The 25,095-nt window shown below is 35.7% G+C and overlaps 1 protein-coding gene across 2 annotated transcripts in view; it reads left to right on the top strand.

Annotated features, from left to right (window-relative positions):
• Window positions 1-25,095, top strand: part of ccser1 (coiled-coil serine-rich protein 1) — a 1,824,576-nt gene that overhangs the window by 785,221 nt on the left and 1,014,260 nt on the right. Inside the window, exon 6 of one of the 2 annotated variants that reach the window (XM_051927646.1) lies at window positions 17,028-17,235. In XM_051927646.1, the coding sequence (XP_051783606.1) occupies window positions 17,028-17,235 (208 nt within the window). Of the gene's footprint in view, window positions 1-17,024; window positions 17,236-25,095 lie in introns of both variants that reach the window. The other variant, XM_051927645.1, reaches the window with a different exon arrangement.

Raw genomic sequence — 25,095 nt, 5'->3', positions numbered from 1 at the left:
AATAGTTTATATAGTGCTAGATTAAATTTCTGTCTTGGTCAATGTTTATGCTTACATGGATTAATTACTATGACTGAGTGGTCAAAACCATGCCTGGGGATAGAAGTGCTGCACCGCCCTTAGTGCTGTCCTTCCTGTACCTAAGATTTACAGACTTCGCATTGATTACATGATGTGAGATGTTTCTATTAAGTACTGTATATAGTATAAAATATTACTGTGCAAATATAGCACATCATATTTTATATATGGAAACAGATTATTTTTTATGTTATTATCACTGTTCAAAATGTGATTTTTAATAGATTTTACAACAATATTAATTCCCTACAAAAATATTCTTTTGAAGTTGGAAAAATAGATGAAAGAATGGAATATTTTCTGTTATGGTATTGTCAGCATTAGCAACTTACAAAAAACTATTACCACCTATAACAATATGTGCTACACAAGAAAAATACATACATAATACATTAAATGTCATGAATGGTTAGAAGAATTTATCAATATACAATTCTAGGTGGGTATCCATAACTTTGGAGGGTTGGTAAAAACCACAGATAACAAATTTCTGCATTATTTCTATTTACTGAACATTCAGTAACATTACACTGCAGCGTCACACTGAAACTGTATGTTCAGCAGAAAAGTTAAAAGTAGATATGTTGTGATTTGAGCATGAATACTTTTGCCTGTAAGGGTGAAGTGAAAAAGTAACACATTTGTTGCTGAAAACATTGCTTTCTCTACCACCCCAACACTTGACACCATTTCACTTCATCTTGAAAATATTTTAGCCTTTTTTAGCATCTGTTGATTCCCAGCTAAACTTATTACTGTGCTTTTCTTCCCTCACATAGTATTTGGTCCTTTGTTCGAGTCTCACCGAACACTAAAGATGCCGTCATGTATATATTTAGTTTAAATGCTGTCTCTGCGTTAAATGTCTGTGTGTAATCTTTGATGGATTGTCGTCTGACTTTTGTTTAAATTGTAATGAAAAGTCTTTATCTAATTACATTCTTTATCACTTAAATAAGAAAAGTTTTTTTCCAGCAATTGGAAACTTATTGACTATATTCTAGAAAATGTTAACAAGTGTCACATTGTATTATAAGCAGTGCGGTACACACTTACTGAATTTAGTTGCTTTTTGTGTAAAATAAGCAGCAAACAAACAGTGACCTAGCTTTTCTCCGAAAATGCTGATGGGAATTCATACATACAAGGCAATGTCATAATTTGAGACCTCACAGATGGTAACTCAGGAAATACCTCTAGTAAGTGAACATAGGAAATAGGCAATGTGATGACAGTATGTAATCACATCAGTGTTAGCTTACTGACACTATCTACTAGCAGAAAGAGGTTTTGGAATTAATTTATTGAAGAGGCTGCATGTGGCAATACAGGCCATTTATATGGCTTTCATTATATGTATGTTTAAATTTAATTAGCTTCTTTCCATTGTGTACTTTAATATTATCAGAAGTGGGTTTAATTTGTTTTAATTTTACAAATGAATACTCTGGGTTTAAAGTTTTGATTGTTAAGTGCAACACAGGAAGACCTCTATGGTTGTAGATTTTTATTCCAACAAATTTTATAATCCACTAGCAGTGTAAGCCCATGCTGTAAAAAGCCAGAGCCCCTAGAAACTACTGAAATCATTAGAAAAAAAAATTGAAATACAGAGTCGGTGGTTTTGTTTTGCGGACATGCTCATCCCCCTTGTCTATCAGTGGCTAAGTGAGTTTCTCCCTCCTCAAAGGTTTCGTTTGGCCAATGTGCTCACCTCGCTTGTGTATTAGTAGCTAAGCAACTGTCTTTCGTCTGCGGTTTCATTTTGGCAATGGAGTCGGTTTCTTTCAGCTTCATGCTGTAGCCTTGTACTTCTTTCTTCTTCTGACCCATTAACTTGGGACCATCTTGCCGGCTCTTTGAGCTTCATGCTGTAGCCGCGGCCTTCTGGGCTGCCTCATACTTCCAGGCTGGACAGACACACTTCCATGCGTAGATGTTTATATATAACATGTCATTTTTATGTTTAATTGAACTCATTGTTTAGTTATCTGGCCCACATGCATTTCTTACCAATACATAAATATTTATATTCTTTCTAATTTATTAATTGTATCAAAATGCTTATGATTAGCAATGAGCAATGCAGACAGTGGAAAACAACATTGAATGTTAATGGGGAAAATACTTTTTCTTCCATTTTCTCTTCTCAGCTCATTAAGAAACTTTTTTTTCCGCATAAACAAGTGAATATGACACTGAAGTAACTGTTTCCCTTTGGAATTCAGTGGTGTTAGCACAGGGATGCAATTAAGGGAGGAAACACTATAGAAAAGAAATTAAAGAAAATGACAAAGGAAACTTATACATTTCAACGTTTTGGCAAAAATACTGTGGTACCCAGCCGGGACGCCCAGGAGGACCGGAGGGGGGCTTGTGCTTCCTCCAGATCACAAGGGGGCGACTGCCCTGGTTGCTTTGGGGGCCACGGGTACAGAGCTGGGAAGCTCAACCCTCAACACCAGGAAGTGCTGGGGGGAAGAGGAGCAGGGACACCCGGAGTGCTTCCAGGGATACAGCTGGCACTTCCGCCACACAGGGGAGTGTCGCTGGAGGAGTGTCGGGAAGCACCTGGAGCACATCCGGGTGCTTATTTAAAGGGGCTGCCTCCCTTTAGAAAGGGAATGGAGTTGGGTGGAAGTGGACGAGAGTTGTCTTGGAGAGGAGTGGAGGCGGCCTGAAGAGTGAGGCACTGGAAGAGAGGCCTGGACTTTGGGGGATTGGTGCTGGAGGCACTGGGTTTGTGCTATGACTTTTGTACATAGTGTAAATAATAAATGTGTGTTGGGTGATATAACGATGTCAGTCTGTCTGTGTCCGGGCTGCTTCTCACAATACAATTATTTTCAAACACTTTGGAATAGAGAATAAAAAGTTAATCTCATTGAACAATGAGATAAATTAAAAGTAATAAAGATGCAGTGATTGTGAAACTGATTTAAATAAACACAAGCAGGCCTAGGGGACCCTAGGACTGAATTTGAGGGTTTATAAAATAATGTGTCCATGTGTATTCTTCTGTATTATATTGTAAACCAACTGTCACATGGGGTGTTATTCCTTTGCAAGCTCATTTTTCTGACAATTAGGTATTTCTGGAACACTTGCACTCTGGTAATATTATATAATATTAATGTTCTCTAGGTGAAACTTTGACTATTTTCTAGCATATGTATTTACTTTATCAGTTCTCCTTGAAGGTAATCTCAAAGAAAAAACTTAAAAGCGAACATTTATCATTTTTTCACTCTGTCCCTCTGTACCTTCTCTGTGAGGTACTCGTGAGCATGAGCTTTCTTTCAGACACAATTGAATTCAGATACAGATCATTCTGTGTCATAGAGGGTAAAGTGAAATTACCCACTCTTCTGTATAGAGTCCATATTATCAATTTTTAAATGTCAGACTCTCCCTTAGAATGTTGAAAGAGTATGAGATAACATTAGGGAGGTAACATGGGACTGGGACAATAAAAAGAGAAAAAAGGTACATGGCAAGACTTATTTATATCACTTGGGTCTCTATGCATTTGTGACATGAACTGATATAGCACTTTATTTCCAAGTGCATTTCTTTCTAACTACACTATTTAGGCTCATGACAGTGTTTTTATGAGCTTTATAGTGGGAATACAAGCTTTTTACAGGGGGGGTTCATCTGCCAGGGATCCAACCCAGCAATGTGGGAAAATATTAATATTTAAAACAGCAAATGCATATTTTCATCTTCATAATCTAAACTTGAGTATTTTCAAATAATTATTAAAATAAACATTTCTTGATTTATAATAACATACTGTGGTATGCATTCTGTTTAAAATCAGTAGTCAAGCAGAGACATTGCATATAATGCAAAGAAAGTGCCATTGCTGGCTATAAATATTTGTCTTTGTTATTGTATTGAATATAATACCCTTTTTATATTGATACATATAATAAGTGTATAGAATTTTTGTCACGATTTACAGAAACGTTGCTTCATAATAGACCATGTCATTTTAGTAAGTTAATTTACTCTGAATTACAGCAGTGTGGTTTTGAAAATAAACATTTTAGATTTGAGAATAAAGCCTTTGAAAACTGATCTATAAAAGCGCATCCTGTTGTTTTTATTTTTTTTTCGATCCTGACTTTCCTTGACTAATGATGAAATGTTGTAGGCAGTTCAATGTCCCAAACTGTCTTATATACCGTACATAAGCCCTACTACTGACAGTTTGATCTAAAAGAATTTTCTGCTCAAAAAGCCACTTTGATGCCATTTATAGAAACATAAGGGGTCTTACAAAAAACCGATAAGATGTCATTGGGTTATTGTGGATTTTTTAGTGAATAAATGTTGTATGTTTTTTTTTCCATATGTTTATTGCTAAAGCTAGCATTTATCATGTTTTCAGGATTACTACATTAAGTGTGTGATACTGGTATGTTAAGTAGAAAGGAAATACAGTATATTCATTTCCTTAGAAAACATTTTTCACTGTTTTTTCCTATTATGTGTGATGTCAGTGGACACTATATCTCATTAAAGATTTGGATTAAATATTTACATGTCACCACATACATTTATTAAAACTAGCTAAATAAAGGTATCAGTGTTTTTTAAAAATAAGTAACATTTATGTTTTCATATACTGATATGCTTCAGATTTTACACTGTTGCCATTATGTACTGCATCTTTATCTTCCATAACTATACTGTTGATGATGTTGACATAAAACCAAATTTGCACTTTCTAACCATAATAATACTGTACAGGCTTTTGTGGGAATATTCTAAGATCAGTGAAATATTGCTTTTATAAACTAACCGGAAAAGTTAGCAGTGGATTCCTAAAACACATAAAAAATATGCAACACTTTCAGCCTGTGGTACGACCAGTGTAAGTGTTGAGTGGTATTATTACTTAAAGCAGCACCTGGTAAAACTTCCCCGTAAGACTCCCTCTTGCCTCTTACTTCTCATTATCTTTCTTCTTCTTTGCCTTTTTTTCACTGGGCACATTGCTTGGCAAATTCAAATGTATACACACCTGGCAGGGTGCCAACACAATATCCCCACAGTGTCTAAAACATTAACTATAAAGTAGGCCAGGACCTTCACCGATTTGCTTAAATGCAGCTTCAACCCTAGGCAGCCAAACCCAGACTCTTCAGTCCAAAAATGGAAAGCTGGCCCTAAGAGTTGAAAAATATCTGAAATGTTTCAGAAGTATATAAAAATGCCCTTCAAGAGAGAGGAACAATAAAAGCCCTGGCTTGAGAAGACAAACCCAAATAAAAATACTTTAAAATAATGAATTCACTGGGAATACATCACAAAAGGGAAAAAATCAAAAAGACAATCCAGGACAAAGAAATCCAAGATGTAATCTAAATTTTAAAATTCAAGAACAAAATAGAAGAATCCAAAAATCAAAAACTTATCAAAAGAAAAACAACACTTACAATAATACCTCCAGCAACACTCAATGATTTATTGAGAGGCCATCCCATAGCCTCACATATAAATGCTGAGGATAATCCTTCAGTAGATGATGTAAAGATTGCCCCACCTCTAAGGGTTCCACCTACAACACAAGGAATGTAATAACAAATTAAAGACATGATACATAAATATTGAATAATAAATATACATTTCATAATTACATGAAAATTAATCTCTCTATTATAATAAAAAATTCCTGGGACGAGACAAGACTTTTTCAGAGAGATACTTTCATGTTCCGGCGAGATGAGACTTTGTGCCAAGAGATCTAACCACGGCTGTGGCTGGAAATAAAAGGCAAAGAGTAGATGGCAAAGTAGAATGTCGTAAAGAATTCAAAAAACGTTGGTGCAATACACATGCAGTGCAGGTTAGTGATAATGAAAGTACTAAAATTCGAAAGTCTCAAAAACATGATCGTAAAGATCGCATTACCGCAAACAAATGGAAATTATTACTCGGTGAAATAACGTAACAGCGAAAAGAGATTGAATATATTGTTTGGATTTAAACTTTAAGTAGCAGACTTGTAAGTCGTCTAATTCATGTTGCCATCAGGGAAAAGTAGTGTTTTTCTCAGTGAAGAGTGTATCTGCGAGAATTGAAAGATTTGTTGTTTGGTGAAAGTGAAATCCACACACGTGAGTGGCAGAGACGCAAAGTGGCTGGTGCGTAGCGCAGGCCGGGGGGGTTGAGTGAGCAAAGCGAGCAGGGGGCAAAGCCCCCTAGTAATTCAAAAACAAGAACAAAAGAGAAAGTACATACAGGCCAATAAATGAACCCTGTCTGTAACATAACAAGCGTGTTTTTAAAAAGTTTTGTCTTATTTTTGTGTCTCTTTAGGGAGTGGGGCCTCCTATAATAGTCAGTCAGTCATTGCCAACCCACTATATTCTAGCACAGGGTCACTGGGGTCTGCTGGAGCCAGTCCCAGCCAACACAGGGTGCAAGGCAGGAACAAATCGGGGCAGGGTGCCATCCCAACGCAGGGCACACACACCCCCAAACACGAAGCACACACTAGGGACAATTTAGAATCACTAGTACACCTGACCTGCATGTCTTTGGACTGTGGGAGGAAACTGGAGCACCCCGAGGAAACCCCCACAAACACAGGGAGAACATACAAACTCTGTGCAGGGAGGACCCGGGAAACAAACTGCGCCACCTTGCTGCCCGCCTCCTATAATATTTTTTTTTTTTTTTAAATTTAGGGTGTTGTGAATAGGGAATCCATTCCTGGATGGGTTTATCCATTCCCGGGAACCCGGAAATCCCGCATGTCATTCCCAGGAATCCCAGGCTCCCGGGGATGACACAGTGCACGGGGATCTCACATGTGAACGGTTTTAGAATGACTGACACATATTTTTAATAAAACTACTGCAATATGTTGACACAAATAAAAGACTAACCTTATTTACAAGCAGTTCATGCTGTCATATAAGTACATGTATCTTTAGTTGCTGTAATAAGAGCGTAGAAAGCACAATGTGTCCAGCGTGAGGTCGTCCATGTGAGAGCGCACCTTCGTGCAGAGTTCACCAGCCACTAAGAAAGCACGCTCTGCTTCCACTGAAGTAGGTGGCACAGTCATCAGATACTGATACACTTGTTCTAAACAACGCCTGTGCTTACCGTTGCTCTGCAACACCGCCATTTCAGCTTTTACTGATGCATCCAGTTTCTTGTCATCATTCTGTGATGGCAAGTTTCTTGGCATAGGTAATGCAGATGCAACAGACTGATGCATTGCAATTTCAAGTTGCTGTTCAAAGCTGTTGTCCGATGAAGTGCAAGCTGCAGCAATGGTGCCACCTTAATTATTTTCAACTATAACTCTTGTCGCAATAACGAGACATCACACAGATAAAGGTTTGGGGCAGCCACCCGTATAATGAGGTATCTTGGCTGCAAAGTCGAAAATGCTAAATATAGAGCACTGATGTGCTTAGAACAGAGTTCACAATAAGACTGACACATAGGGGAAACGGTTAGACTTTTAAAGGGGAAGACAGGAAGTGAGGTCATATGGGTCTGGCTAAGGATTATCTGCCATAGGTTCAAGCCCGGAGGTGACATCACAGGGGCTGGAGCCGATAAGGTCTTCTTCCATTGGCTCGGTTCCGGAAGTGACGTCATGAGAGCCAGGTGAGATCTCCCGGGAATGGTCTACAGGCAAGGGAAAAAAAGAATCAGTGTACTCTGCCACATCCCGGCATGCCTCAGAACTGCCCTCCCTTGAGCCCTTTAGCTGCCTCTCATGCGCATGTGTGTGACACTCTGTTATTTCCTGATCGAATTTTACACTTTTACATGCTATATATGCGAGCTTGGCCGTTCCCAGGAATTACAGCAGTTTAATTCTCAGGAATGCAGGAATGAAAAATGTCTAGGAATCGGGAGCCTGGGAATGGATTCCCTAGTTGTGAACAATGCATGCTGAAACCACTGCACCAAAGCTGAAAACTGCTGATAGGATCTGTGGTCAGTTCAGTAAAGTTTCATAGGCAGCAGATTATTTGATTTCAAAAGTTTGTGTATAGGAATTGTTATTGTGCAATTATAACTGAGCTATATGACACACAGCAAACGAGAATCTGCTGCTTTTTATCAAAATCAAATGAAAGCTTTTGATGGGTATTACTGATTTCACGCAAGATTTTGTTTTTATTTCAGCATAACAAGGATAACATTTTGTCACTATTCTTTTAATGATCTAAGTTAAACTAATAAAAGTGAGAGTTTCATTATATTTTTCTTGTTTCCATTTATTTTTAAAGATATGGTGCTAGTATGGTGTTGAAATCCATGACAAGTTCTTTTATCATGGTGGTATTTTGGATGAGATTGTTGATGTGCAAATATATTCCTGCTTGGTGGTTGGAGAGGTCAAAAATATTGGTTTCTAATATTTTGCAAGAGTTCACTTAAGGACAGAAATATCTAGAAATTTGCAAATGACTCTGCTGTTGTGAGCCTTTTTACAGATACGGTGGACAGCCATGGATCTATTTTTGAGGAGGTCAATTTGCAATTGTTCTTTTTTACATTTAAATATCTCTATGATTAAAGATATACTGTAGTTATAGATTTTACAGTATGTTCTGACCTCCTCTCACTGCGTCAACAGTAGCAAAAGGGGAAACTGTGGATGAGGTGGAACACTACAAATATTTAAGGACAATCATCAATAAAAGGCTCAACTTTGATCTCATCACAGAAAAATGTGTAGGGAGCCGCAAAAATAGTTATGTTTTCTATAGAATTTCAACTGTTTTAAAGTGGACAAAATCATAAAACTATGACACTTTTTATAAGTCTTATATTTATTCTCTTGTCACATATACTTTTGTGTGTTGGTTTGGCTACTTTAACATTAGAAATATAAACTTTACATCAGTCTAAATTAGTAGTTAATATTATGGGTTTGCAGCAATCCTCTGTCGCTGAGTTGTATCACAAACAAGTTAGTAAGAAAGATGTCAATAGTAGCCATCTTTTTTTTTTTTTTTTTTTTTTTTTTTTTTACTAAGTTTCATTTGTTGCCATCAGGAAACAGATTTACTGTAGGTCCCAGAGGGTAAAGTGCAACAGATTTAAGAATTTTTTTATGCCCAGTGCTATAAAGGATTATGAATTCTGAATTTTTGCTGTGTAGTGTTAAAGGTAATTATTCTTATTTGCATAAATCTTTTATGTGCGTGTATTGATTGTAAACCATTACTTTCAGATATTTTGGCTTATTGCCTTGAATCTGTAAGAGCAGTGTCCCTAAGTATTGTGGGGTGGTGATCAAATCCTAGCCTTTGCATTGTTTGTGTGTAGTCTGACTGCTCTGCTGGTTTTTACATGGGGTTTTCTATGAATACTCTCTCTCATGCCAAATAAGGTAAACTGTATTATTTGGACATGAATGTTTTAGTGTGGGTCTATGTGCTATTTCATGGCCATGGCACCATATCCAGGATTGTTTTTGTTCTTTTGACTGAAGCTGCCAGAAGAAATGATGTCCCACTCCCTTCCATTTCTAGAGTAGGAGTGATCAGGCATTTAAAAAGGATATATTCCTGGAGTATTCATGCTATAGTGGTGCTTCTCAGTGGCAGGAACAAGGAGATTGGTCAGATTTAAAGGAAGAATGAAGGCAGCCAAATGCAGAGAGCATGCAACCGCAGACTGGGCTGACAAATCACCTTTTGGCACAACAGTGACCTAAAGCATGCAGCCAAGACAACACTGGAGTGGCTTTAGGAAAATTCTCTGACTGTCCTTGAGTGTCTTAGCCAAAGCCTTGACTTAAACCTTATAGAACATCTGTGGAGAGACTAGAAGATGGCAGTTTATAGTTGCTTTCCATTTAATCTAATGAAGCTTAAGAGGATCTGCCAGGAAGAATGGGATAAACTGCCCAAATTTAGGTCTGCTGAGCTTTTAAAGACTTACCCAAGAAGATCTGAAGCTGTAATTACTGCCAAAGGAAATATTTCGAAGTACTAAATTTAGGATCCTAATATGAATGAGAAATTTCAGTCTTTGATTTTTAATGAGTTTGCAAAGCTTTCTAAAAACATGTTATTGCTTTGTCATTATGGGTTATTGAGTGCAAATTAATGGGCAAAAATGGCACATTCATGCATTAAACATTAAATCTACAGCACAATAAAGTGTGCAGACAATGAAGGAGTCTGAATACTGAATCCACTGTATCCTGCATTATACTTGTAGAAACTCGCTTTAAACAAGGTTTTGACTTTCAGTGGACATTGCGTTGGTGATTGGTCAATTAGCTGACTGATCCATTTCAATAAAACTGTAGTTTCATGCCCCCCAACCATCCAGCTTTCCTAACAGAATAATGCTCTAAACAATTGCAATTAGTAGTTTGCATCTCTCCTTACTGCCAAATCTCTCTCCTATAAGTTTGCGCCCTCAAGCTCAGCTTGAGGTAAATGTTGTTGCTTTCACAGCATGAGTTGATGATGCAAGCATGCTGTGATGTGGCAGTGTGGCTTTTGCCTATATTGCTGAGCCTCTGTTCAAGGTAAATTGTCTCTCTCCCAAATGTTAGGAGCATCCCTCTGACTGAATTTTAGTTGATATCTGTACTAACATGATACCTTACAGTAATCTAAATCCTTTTCAAATTATGTTCTCATTTGTTACCAGTAGTAAATGGATACTCATGTGTCAATTTTCACTTAGCTTTTCCTAGATAGTTCAGATTGTCCATCTTATTTTTTAAATTATTTGAGTGAGACTTCTGTTTATCTTCTTATATAATACGCTACCGTGGCTGTCTGTTTGTCTGTCCAGGATTTTAAATCACCTGCAGCTCGCAAACTATTTGAACTATTGACATGAAATTTGGTACACATATACTACGTGATGTCTACTACCCTCTTTCAGGGTGATGATTACCTTGAAAGTTATTCCTCTTTTTATTTTTATTTTATTTTATTGTAGAATCAACTCTTGGCAGCAGGAGGCAGGGTGGCCTGCTATGAATGCTAAACATACAGAGTAAGAGTATGAAAACTATGACTGCTCAAGTCAAGTGTATAACATGCAGTTAGCCGCTACTGATTTCCTAATGTTTCTCTATGTATATCCACCAGGGTGTAGAACTTAATCATAGACCGTGAAACTAAGGGGACCATCCAGACCTGGGGTGTTTTTAGTATATAATGATTTGCCAGCAATTCCAACAAAATGGATTCCACAGGGACCCTTAGAATTTTGCTGCACAAAAGGAATCACAAAACTATGCCACTTCTCAACCAGTCAAATGTACATAATTGATCCAGGAAGACAGATATTTAATATAGTAGGGGGCTTCATCAATTCCTCTTCACTGGGAAGAAACACTACTTTTCCCTGATGGCAACTTAAAGTTTAAATCTGAACAATATATTCAATCTCTTTCGCTGTTCCATTATTTCACAGAGTAATAATTTCCGTTTCTTTGCGCCAATGCGATATTTACTATCATTTTTTTGAGACTTTCGAATTTTCGTACTTTCATTTTCTCGAACTTGCTCTACATGTGTATCGTGCCAACGTTTTTGAATTCTTTACCACGTTCTACTTTGTCATCTGACACGTGAAAGTGTCTTTCTAAGTGTCTCTTTGAGAAAGTCACATCTCGTCTCCTTAAAAAGTCTTGTCTCATCCCAAGATTTTTTTATATAATAGAGAGATATGTAAACAACTCCATCCACCCACATATTTATATCATCTGCAAACTGGTGGCAGTGCTGATACGAGGACTACAATGCCCATCAGGCAGAATGAGGGCATTTTAGCAAACAATTTGATTAGTTCCCATTAAGTTTAAATAGAACCAAAGGCATGATATAGCAGTTTCTGATTTTTTTTATTTCCCCCAAACCACTTTGGGATAAAATGTCACTGGCTTGCTGTATTACAGTTTTTATTTTACAGTATGTCTTTTTGTCTTGTCATGGATTATGTTCAGCCATGTTGCATTTACAAAAGACTCATTTTCCCCGTAAATTTTTTGAGAGATGTATTGGTGCAAAAGTAACTTATTCAGTGTTGCCAGATCCTTAGGGAGCAATGTTCCTTTTTTTTTTACAAAAAAAAAGCACCCACACACAAAAAAAAAAACTTTACACATTCTCAAATCCAAATAAATGTTTTTAGCTAGTTGTGCTGTTGCAAAATCACTCACAACAACAGTAAATCTGAAATTAATTGATTACACTACATTTTTGTATCAGTACATAGCCTTTCACTTTTGACAAAGAAATCACAGTAGTCCTCCTGCATATAACCATTAAGTTTCCAGTATCATTCAACAACCAGTATAAAGCACCTTTTGTTGCAGAATAACATAGAGGGAATTAAAAAAAAAGCCAATTGAGCAGTGGTGCTAAACCACAATGGAACAAAATGAACTGCTATTTTTTTCTATAGCTGATGAAGATGCTGTTTGTTAGAATGTGAGAGAAGAATGAAGGATGGCGCTTCTGAGTCAGTAAAAGTAATCAGTATCTTTTATAGTTTTTTTATTTGTAGATATTTATTCAAACCCAGTACATTATGTGCCAGCACTAATTTTAGGGTTTGATGCCAGTACAGAGTCAAGATTTTTTTTTTTTACCAGTTTTAGCTTTGAATAAATAAACTTTAAATCAGAATAACGCTGTTGGTAATGTCCTGTAATATGGAGTTCTGCTTCAAATCTTCCACACTATTCAATGTCCTGCTAACTGTAGATACTTTTTGCGGTCCATGAATGCAATATTAAAAAGTGAGTAAAGACAAAATTATTCGCACCCAACATCTACTACTTAGACAACAGGGAAGTATGATCAAAGAAAGCATAGGAGTTGTCATGTATGAAGAAGAACTGAGGAGCTAAATCAAACTTGTAGTGCTGAAATAAAGTTTGATGTTGTATTATACAAATAATCTTAGTATTATGTCTAGCTTTTTTAGGAATTGTCTGTGCATTAAAGACAAAGCTACTGCAGCATCTGGTAATCTATGGTGAGTTTTTAAGTAAATAAGCTTTAAAGAGGATAAACTCTGCCTGTTTTGGGTTCTGCCAACCCTGAACTCAGGAAGAGTTTGGGACAGTTGAAATTAAAAATAACAAATGAGTAAAACCGTAGCAGGAAGGAAAGACAGAGAATAATGCTTTGTGTAATGTAATGTAGTGTAATGTTTACAGTACAACAGTAAAACGTTGCCATTACTTACTTTTCAGCTTTGACATTCTTAATTAAATGTGGCTTGATTACAGAGACAGCTGTATTCTGGCCTGTTATTTATTTCTTGGTAACAGTATCCTTTATGTGTATTTTACATGCTTTGTCCAAGTTCCGCTCATAAGAACCGCTTCCTACTAATAACTCTAACACATGACTTAAAAAAACCTTTCATGTCCAGTTATTTTTGTGTACATAGTGCACTGGATTTTTACCAAGTCCCAGGCTGTTTTCCTCCTGTAAGAATCATGTTCCCCTACTGTGGTACTAATTCTGGTTTATATTCCCTTTTTACATTGTGTATCCACCTGTTATAAGTAATAATTCTTTGTTACAGCATACTTAGATACAATGAAATTTCACAAATAAATGTTGCATTTATTGGTAGGGGGAAAACATTTTTGTACTGTCTACATCATTGCTATTTATCCAACTGTGTAATTCATAATTATTTTTCTTTACTTTTGAGGAAGATGACATGCCATTTTGAAACATAAAATAATGGGAAAAGCTTTATGTAGTAAGTCAAACAAACAAACAGGCCTGATGGCCCGAAATGTATGTGCCTTAGTCATGTGGTGGTTGAAAAGTATTTTTAAAACAGATCTGTATTTTTCAAGATGTATTTCCTAGTAAATGAAACATCATATGACCATGCTTCTGTGCCTGACACAATCACACATATATGTAAGCTATGATCTGGCATTGAAGCAGTTTTGCATGGCTGTCAAGTACTATATGATACTTGCTTCATGCCTGATAACAAAACAAATCAAATGGAATAGATTTTAATAAAGCCTGTGGCTTTTTCAAAATGTTGCAAAAAGTTATTGATTCCAAGGGACTTTGTTATAACAGACTTTCAGTATACTTTATGTGAGATATTGACTGTGTTGTTTCAAGTAACCGTGCTTCAGTGATCTTACAAGACTATTAAACAAGGCAAAATAGAAAGCTGAATCAGAGGTTATGCTTGATGGATGTGATGAACTACCTCATACAAAATTTGACACATTTCCTTTATTTATTCTCTATATGTTTGAAAACATACAAAGCATATATTACATTCTTTATCTTTCACTTAGAATTTAAAATATTAGACTACTCATTTCTTTTCTAAACCCACTTATCAAGTTCAGTTTTGTGTGAAATTTGACATAATTTTAGAAAAATGTTTTAAAATTATTTTAACAACAGACATGCCTAATGAATATTATAATTATATCTAAAGAATGATTCTAGACACATAATTAAAGCACTTTGTAGAATTGGCTTTTATGTGGATAAATACTTTTTAAGAATATATTTTATTGAATCCTTATTTGACCTTCATAATCTTGTATTAACCATGCCAAAACTTTAATGTTTCACTTATATATACACTTGATTAATACTGTATGTTGCAGATAGTGTGCTTGTAGAAATTTGAGTTCTGCCATGGGCTACTGCAGCTTAAATATTTGGCAATTGGAAGTATTATATTAGTAAATAGTATTCAGTTTACTCATATGAGATGTACAGTTCCTGATAGCTACTTAGCAGCTATTAGGAGGAGTGGAATTTAGAGAGTATTAATTTTGTAACCCAGTTTGAAAAGCACCCCTATTTCCTCATGCTTTCAGAGTACTTTAAACTGTAATATGCCATTTACTCAAGAGTGTCATAAACACCTGATTGATGGAGTCCTGCTTTAAATGGTGGTCCTTCTGGCAGGTTCTCTAGTCTCTGCAGAGGAATTTTGAAGCTTTATTACAGTAACCATTGGGTTCTTGGTCATCTGTTTGACCAAGACCCTTCTTTCTCAGTTTGGCCAGACGACCTAGGAAGAGTCCTGATGATTCCAAAATTCTTTCATTTTACTATTGTTGAGGCCACTGTTGTCCTGGGAATATTTAAATAATTTGAAATGTTTTATACCCTTGTCCTGATCTATTCCTCACCACATTATAATTGTGGAGGTCTACAGAAAATTCCTTGGAGCTCATGGCTTGGTTTTTGTCCTGACCCACCATGTAAGTTGTGGGGCCTTATATACACAGGTGTGTATCTTTCTAAACTACAGTATGTCCAATCAATTTAGTTTTCCAAAGGAGGACTCCAATCAAGTTCTAGACACAATGCAAGGATAATCGAAGCAAACATAATGCATCTGACCACAATTTTGAGTGCCACAGAAAAGCATTTGTATACTTACATAAATGAAAGTTTTCAGTTTTTGATTTTTAATAAATCAGCAAACCTTTCTAACATGTTTTCATTTTTTCTTTTGGTGTTATTGGGTATAGAATGATGGGCAAAAATGGCAAATTTATCAATCCACCTTTATAAAAAGCTAAGTGTCTGTGTGTCTGTCCGGTTGCTATGTCTCCGTCATTCCAAAAGATGGAGCATCACAAACATTAACACTTCTTTTGTAAATCCCATTCCAATAAGTATTTAATAGATACATATGCATTGCACAGTGCACTGTTAATGTTACTATGTTGAATACTTAGATTTTAATCCCTTCTTCGATGGGTAACACAACTAGTTTAAAATTAAATCTACAGCACAATAAAATGTGCAGAAAGTGAAGGGTTCTGTATATGTTTAGGATGATCTGCAATGGAGATGCAGAGAGCAGCATTAAAGCTTAAAGGGTTTCTTACATTGGTTACAAATTTTAAGAGAGTGATAGACATGTTGCAATAATTATTGATGATTGGAGTGCAAAGCAAGGCATACACAGAGATTTTCTCAAAGTGCAAATATGTACAACCCTGTAGTAAGTTAGAAAGGAAACAGAGAAAAATTAACATCACAGTGACCCTTCTCAGTTACTGTGTGTCCATAAAAATTATCCTAAAATATATGCAAATTGCGAAATTTGAGTTTTCTCTTACTTCTTACAAAATAAAATGTGTAAACTGCCCTTAATTCAGATCTTGTATTTTATAAGTTAGATCTCGCATTTTATAGATGGAGACTATAGAGATATTGTCTACTTAATCTTTAAAGTGCCACCTCTTGACCACTTTATTGAATAACTAACCAGGTTTTCTTCTTCTTGTTTCCTTTACTTATTTTATTCTAAAACAACATTTTTTCATTTCAGTATACCTTTGATGATAAAGGCACGAGAACTTTCCATGACCTGTGATTTTCAGTCCCTCTCTTAGTTTTAACAACTGCATTTACCTCTTTCTTTTTTTCTTTCTTTCTTTGGTCTTGTGTTATCTTGTCTTTCAGTGTATTGGATGGGGGAAGGCACAGACAACTTAAATAATTTTGAAAGCATTCCAATTAATGCTTTATTATTAAAATTAATTTAAGTAATTTGATCAGTATATTACCACAAAGTAACCTACTGCTGTTTAAATGGAATGCAAACATTTACAGTTAAGCTTTCTTAATCAGTAGGTCACAAGAAACACTGTTAATAAATACAAAAAAAAAATACAAAAATGAGTACATACTGTAACAGTGTTCTTGTTATTTCTAAACTATCAACTATACTAATGAATATACTTTCAGTAAAACATCCCAACTGTGTAAAAAAATGTATTCCATTACCAAAACAGAGTGCTATATATTTTCACAAGTGTAATACAAATAAGCTGTATGATAATACATACTGTAGTCATATGAATCAAATCTGATAATACCAGTCTTATATACTCAGAAAAAAATGCCTTTGAATTCACCTTTTTAACTTTATGTTTCTTTTTAATTGTTTTTCAGCAGAGCCATTACAGTCCCACCTCTGAAGGACCCATGTTTGGGTGAAAGGAGGCCAGCTACAAGTTGTCTTTCTGGTGTACCTGAAGCAGAATGCCATTCTCAAAGAGAAGATGAACTTGTAGGTTTAGAAGCCATGCCCTTCAGGTTGATGATGCAAGACTGTACATCTGTGAAAACGTTATTACTGAGATTAAAGCGAATGCTCCAAGAGGTAATGGATTAACACAATATTATAGTTTAAATGATGTACAGTATATATGCTTATGTGGTGGAATGTTTTATTAGACTTTGTATTGTTCTTTATATTTCTTTCAAGAGAATATTTTATTAAGTATTTTCATTAAATGTCATTAAGGATGTTTAACAATCTGATTTCCATTATATATGATAATTTGAAACAGGTCTTGTTAACCCTCTAATTATACCAGCTATTGTAAGAGATTGTGTGTATTTTTAAAGGGTACACGCTCCCTGCAGAATAGGATGAGTGATAAAACTGTTGCTAACCCAAAAACACACATACACTCACCCATAAAACTAGTAATTAAGGACAAAGCCACCCTATATTTTTTGTGATCAATTGTTTTTTTTTTAATATTTCCAGTATGCTTGATTAATCAAAACTGTACAAGAAAAACAGCACTAGCACCCAGCTGAGTTCTGCTCAGGATATATAAAATTCCTGCTGCTTTACATAGGCAAACATTATTATTAAAGACCTCAGCCATCCTGCACATTCACTTATCTCTCTCCTGCCTTTTAACTTTTGTTCATAGGTCATATGCTTACTTCACAGCCACACTGACCAGATATATGACTATATATTTGGTATTTGCATGGGTGTTAGTATGTACAGTATACAGGATTTATATATAAAACTAGGGATTTCAAAAATAATGAAGTTACTTGTACTTCTTAGAGTAATCAGGAAATGACAAAAGGCAAGCAAAGCACAGATGAGGGTCCCAGCTTAAAGTGTCAGTGGTTTGAAAGCATTTCATTTTAAAAGAAAATGTTGTTTTATGTCAAAAATGAACAATAAATTAGGATATATTCACAACACAATGGCCATTCAGCAGCATGTAAAAGAAGGTCTCCCCTGACCCCACAAAGTGAGGTGTGGCTAACCATAAATTTTATATAGGTGCAGTTTGCTACTTACAGCTTTGTCAACATTAAATCAGTTGTGTATATCTGCTGTTCTAGATATTTTCTGTTACCTGTGTTTCCTAGTTTAAATAACATGACATACTTAGGCAAATTTAGATCTCTTTACATATATCTATTAATAGTTTAACACTGAGGACAAATTTTCAGCCTCTCGCTGGTTCTCATTTTTATCTACAGGAAACTAGGTATTTGTGGATGTGTAATGCTAGGGATGAACATCATCAAAATAAAAAACATATCTCTGAAATTTCCTGTAGCACATACACATATTCTAAGTACTTTTCAAACTTGTATGTATAGTTTACTTTCTGTGACTTCATTAATCAGTGAAAAGCTAAAGGTGACCTACACCCATTCACAGTATATCAAAAGCTTGGACCTGAAAGGTAAACTTCACCTTTTTATTGAATAGAAATCTGTCCATTATACAGTAGTACCTTGACCGTCCCTTCTGACGCAAATGTCAAATGTACAGCGGCAGTTTGGACAAGCTGTGAAGACAAAGGAGGGCCATAGAAGAGTGTGGGATATGGCATTTTAATAAGGAAAATCTTGTACATCAAGTGAAACATTCATTTTTAATGTATAGTATTTTTATAAACAGATTATTAATCTTCAAAACACATGATTACCAATATATTCAATGATGAACTTGTCATGTAATAATAATAATACATTTTATTTATATAGTGCCTTTCCCTTGTCTCCTACAGAGTTCCGTTTACTGATATCGTCTTATATTTAGATACCTGGTGGGTGTGTTTAAATTGTCAGTTGTTTTCCCTTGTCTATCTCCATTGCCATTTCTTGTTATTGAATGCTGACCCTCGTTTTCTTGATGTATGTAGCATTCGTAACTGTTTGGAAAGGAACATACTATAGATTTGGGTACATTTATTTCATCGGGTTTGTATTTTAATTCAGTTTCATTCTTGAATTGACATGTTCATCTTTCTCATTTACTGCTTATGTTTATGACCTATTTGCTTCAATTTTATAAGTGTACTTTTGCTATCTTATATTTTGTATTTTTTAATGAATCCTGACTGTCTACTTTCTTTAAGCTACAAAAAAACTGTAACAGATATCTGTTGGTGTTCTCACATCCACAGAAGTCATGACATTGAAAATTTTCTTAAGGTTTAGTAATGATAAAACATAGAAGTTAAAGTTTACAATCTGTGGAATCTTCTACTGAGCAGCATTTAATCCTACCTTGGCATTTCAGAATTCAGGATTGGATTTGCTTACTCATTTTTATTCCAATAATGCAAATTATGTTTCTTTTAAAAAAGTTGTTTCCATTAATTGTAAAAACAAAAAAAGAATGATGGCGAACAGCCAGCTTTACACCAGATAATTGCTTACATCACTTTGCACTTGGTCAGAATGATGTTAGGGGAGAATCCCGAACCTTTGGAAACATCTTGTATCACCCCAGTCCCAAAGGTATCACGTCCTAGTGAGCTGAACGACTTCCGGCCTGTCGCTCTGACGTCACATGTGATGAAGACCATGGAGCGGCTGCTGCTTCACCACCTGAGGCCACAGGTATGCCACGCCTTTGACCCTCTGCGGTTCGCATACCAGGAGAAGGCTGGAGCGGAGGATGCCATCATCTATATGCTACACCGATCACTCTCCCACTTGGACAGAGGCAGTGGTGCTGTAAGAATTATGTTTCTAGACTTCTCTAGCACCTTCAACACCATCCAACCTCTGCTCCTTAGGAACAAGCTAACAGAGATGGGAGTAGATTCATACCTAGTGGCATGGATTGTGGACTATCTTACAAACAGACCTCAGTATGTGCGTCTCGGGAACTGCAGATCTGACACTGTGGTCAGCAACACAGGAGCGCCGCAGGGGACTGTACTTTCTCCGGTCCTGTTCAGCCTATATACATTGGACTTCCAATAAAACTCTGAGTCCTGCCACATGCAAAAGTTCGCTGACGACACTGCTATTGTGGGCTGTATCAGGAGTGGGCAGGATGAGGAGTATAGGAACCTCATCAAGGACTTTGTTAAATGGTGCAACTCAAACCACCTACACCTGAACACCAGCAAAACCAAAGAGCTGGTGGTGGATTTTAGGAGGCCCAGGCCCCTCCTAGACCCTGTGATCATCAGAGGTGACTGTGTGCAGAGGGTACAGACCTATAAATACCTGGGAGTGCAGCTGGATGATAAATTGGACTGGACTGCCAGTACTGATTCTCTGTGCAAGAGAGGACAGAACCGGCTATACTTCCTTAGAAGACTGGCGTCCTTCAACATCTGCAATAAGATGCTGCAGATGTTCTATCAGACGTTTGTGGCGAGTGCCCTCTTCTACGCAGTGGTGTGCTGGGGAGGCAGCATAAAGAAGAAGGACGCCTCACGTCTGGACAAACTGGTGAGGAAGGCAGGCTCTATTGTAGGCATGGAGCTGGACAGTTTGACATCCGTGGCAGAGCGACGGGCACTCAGCAGGCTCCTATCAATTATGGAGAATCTACTGCATCCACTAAACAGTGTCATCTCCAGACAGAGGAGCAGCTTCAGCGACAGACTGCTGTCACTGTCCTGCTCCACTGACAGACTGAGGAGATCGTTACTCCCCCACACTATGCGACTCTTCAATTCCACCCGGGGGAGTAAACGTTAACATTATTCAAAGTTATTGTCTGTTTTTACCTACATTTTTATTACTCTTTAATATTGTTTTTTTGTATCAGTATGCTGCTGCTGGAGTATGTGAATTTCCCCTTGGGATTAATAAAGTATCTATCTATCTATCTATCTATCTATCTATCTATCTATCTATCTATCTATCTATCTATCTATCTATCTATCTATCTATCTATCTATCTATCTATCTATCTATCTATCTATCTATCTAGCTAGCTAGCTAGCTGCATCAGGAATAGAACTGAAATTTTTCAGTCTTTCTTATTGATCAGTCTCTTCCAAGAAGTGAAATTGGATACAATAAAATGTAAAATATTCAGGTTAATATGAAAAAATGGTTCTTTGTTAATAGCTAATCTGATTAAATCCTTAGAAACTGTTTTTTTTCCTTATGAATACCATTAAGATCCTTTGTAAATTACTGAGTCAGCACTGTGGTAGAATTGTGGTTCACCCAGCAGCTTAGTAATGATCTTAACTTGTAAATATGCAATTTTTTTTCTAGTTTGCTAGATGCTAAGCTCACACAGATTTGTAGTAGCTCATTTGACAGCTGTTTAATATTAGGATCATTAAGATAATGTGGTTATGAGGTAACAGATATTAGGAACTGTACTATAAATGTATGTACTTCTGCATCAATATGAATATATAGAGGGTTTATGTGAAGACTTGGAGAAGAAAGCAAGGCTTTTGAGTTTGATTGAAGATCAAAAATATAATAATCAAATTATCACCCTTTCAACAGATACTGACTAATTATTTCTTTCACTTTTGGGTTTGCCTTCTTGTGCGAAAGTTAACCAACAAAAACACACAAAATAAAAATTGTCATTATTTGAACTAGATAACAGTAGTAGTTTGCATTGCAAGCTGACACCTCCAGTTGACTTGGCCAGTCACAATCTGTGTGGAATTTTAATGTTTGACCAGTGTGTGTGGGGGATTTTCTCTTCCATACTTGATGCCTTTCTTATTCTTGATTCTTTCAGTATATGTTTCTGCTGGTCTAAACCAAAATAGAATGTTTTGTAAATGGAAGGATAAATTACTACTGTGCCCTTAACATGTTATTAGAGTTACTTTCTCTTTAAAAGAAGATATTTATTAGATGTGCTTAAATATGATTACAGTTTCAAATATTAGTTTACTGTAACCTGTTCTGCTCTTTTGTTTACATATTGTAAGAAATACTTTTATCTATTGATTGGTTAGTATATAAAAAGACGTATCTGATAAGTCCTTCATATTGCTTCTTTATTATTTTGGGGGGAAATATTTCAGTGAGGTTTACAATATGATTATATGTGTCACAGCTCCATATGCTCAAGAAGTGGTCTAATTGTGATTATATCTTCCATGCATATCTCCTTGTCATTTCTGTTTTTTATTTAAGATAATAAATTAATAATGTTGGTTTATTACACGGTAGGCACACTGTTAAGTTTACAGTCTAAATTTACTTAATTATTTTTCAAAAAACAGCCACCATTGATTGTTTGCAATACATTATTCTTTGCATTGAAAAGTCTTCCCATAATGTTGTCATGACAACAGTCGTGCTTGAGGAAATAAACCTCACAGGAACTCCAAGAAGCACAATTTTTTATTGCTTTGTTTTTAATTAAGTACTACGAGTGCTATGGCAGAAGAAGCAAAAAACACACAAAAAAAAGAACTTGTGTGAGCGTGCAGCTCATAAGGGGAAAAAGAAGGAATTTGTAAAGAATCAGATGTTTTGAAGCAAGTATTTTAGTAGGAAATAAATAATAGTAAGGGACAATAACAGATACTCCTTAAGGAGAAATATCCTTCTTTGCAGTGGTATATGCAGTAGTCCCCAGACTTAAAAATATTCCCAAAAGGTAATGTATTAATAAAAGATCAAAAAATAAAAAATGGCTCAAAGGCAGATTTGGGTAGTTTCCTCTTGGAGCAGTATAGCATAGGTACAAAACAATCTATTTCAGAATCTCTGTAGATTTGTATCAAAATATAGTTAATACCACTATCAACATATTTAACAGTGACTATGCCAGAACCTTCTGGTTTTTGTGGAGCTATACGTATTTATATTTGTTCTTCTGTATGTTAATAATATTAAAACAGTAATTGTGGAAAAAGTTGTCCATTGTAAAAATTATGTAACATTTTTCAAAATCTTTGACATATAATAATTTATCTTTACATTTATAAATCACCAATATTTTAGTTACCTATTCTACTTATACTTAACAACATTTTTGTTAAAGTGGTATATTAAGAATGACCCTTATAAAATCTTTTTTCAAAATTGTACTTAGATTTTTCAACCATAGGTTGGAATGATTAATATGTTCCAGGGATCCTGAGAGCTAAGCTGTTAGCAGGCCACAGCTACTAGATGCATTTATCCCAGTCTAAGAGGAGGTGCCTGACAAAAATACTTATTAATAAATGATTGAGGAATAGACTCTGTTCAAAGTCTGAATACTCAACAGGGGGCTATAAGGAACTATTTTGGAACTTTAGTATTTGCCACTAAGTTAAAGTGGGAGACCTTCCACATATTGTAGAAGAAGAATTTTTGGATTTGACTTTAATATATTTTCCTAATAGGACACCTGAAGCTCATGGCAGCCTTAACAAAAATGTTCTGGAAAACCATTTAGTGAATGTGTAATGGCGGACACAATGTCACATAACTTATTTCTGTGAATACTTTGAAGACAAGTTAATATACTGTGCAACAAACACATGTAGAAATTCCTAATTGCTGCTTGCAAAGTCCTCTTTACAAGTAGTAATTTCAGGTGCACCTAATGGGATGATTTGTGATTCAGCATCATTTGAAATTCTCCACATTTGTTCATTTTGGGATAGATGTACTTCTATATCAGATCCAAAGGTGGTTAGTAACATTTTACATTTGCTGTGCTACTTGTGCTTAGGTACATTTCTACATTTATTCTTTTGACAGTGGTTTTTGGCAATACTAATTTTTATCTTTATTTAAGTACATCTAAAAGAAAAAAAATTCTCCATTTTATTTCTTTCACCATCAAAATTTTCACACTTACATTTTAACTTCAGCAAGTCCTTCTGTTGATAAGGAAAGCACTATGGATTACATTGTACATTTCAAGCTGTCAGTCAGCTTTCTGTTCAAATTCTGAAAGCCTAAAGTGAAACCTCACATTTAGTATATTGTCAGTATTCAAGTTCAAATTTATGTGCAAGCGCACAGCTGCAAAAACAAACCGCTGTGACCAACAAACAAACCGAAGGTGACAAAAAGTGCTAATTGGTCTTCTGGCCAGGTTACCCATTTGATATATTCATGAAATAAAATTAAAACCACGCAACAGGCTCAACCAACATAAGGTCTCTCAGCTGTCTTTTCCTTTAAGTTTCTGTCAAGTGCCCAGGACTCCATCTTTTAGTGAGCTCAGATCTGAATGAATGTCATCATTTTGCTTGCACCTACTAAAGTGGAAGGGCACCAAAGGCGGAGCTAGGCCTCTTCAATTGTCTTTTAGTCACAACTGGAGTGAAGGAAAGAGAAGACAGCACCCCTTCTTATCCTGGAGTAGTGGTGCTTGCCTTAACAGATCCAAATTGTAGCTCCTTTAATATTTGTTTGAAATTTGCATATTTTCTACCTGTGTTTATTGGAGTTTTAACAAGTTCCCCCACCACACATATACATTTCAGGGAAGCACAGCATATTCTGATTATCAAATCAATATGGATATGGATGTGTGCCGTACTTCCTGCCTGGATAGGCACATTCATAGCTCACAAACCAAAGTACAAAAATGAAGTTTACAAAGTCAGTTAATAAACTTGCAATATATAGTATTATGACTTTCTTTAGTAATAAGATGTTTAATTAAACAATGTCCAGATGTTTTTATTAAACTGCAATTCATGTTTAGTTCAATGATAGTGTTAGATCATAACTTAATTTGCAAAATATGCATGTATAGTTTTATATTAAAAGATATAAAATTATATGTCTTTGTGACAAAAATACATTTAAGTGTCTTAAGATAAACATTCTAAATACATCACAAACTGTTAGAAAATGTAATTTATTAAACAAAAAAAAGTATTTTGAAAATTGAGAATGATAACATATTTCCAGTATTAAATTTTGAAACAGGTAATCTTTTAAGTTTGTGCACACTCAGTGATACCAGTCCATCCACGCAAACATGGGGAGAACATGTAAACTCCATAAAGATCCT

The sequence above is a fragment of the Erpetoichthys calabaricus genome, chromosome 5 (genome assembly GCF_900747795.2).
Source record: "Erpetoichthys calabaricus chromosome 5, fErpCal1.3, whole genome shotgun sequence".
Lineage (NCBI taxonomy): Eukaryota > Metazoa > Chordata > Cladistia > Polypteriformes > Polypteridae > Erpetoichthys > Erpetoichthys calabaricus.
The sequence above is the reverse complement of the archived record's forward strand: the minus strand, read 5'-3'. Positions and strand labels throughout refer to the sequence as shown.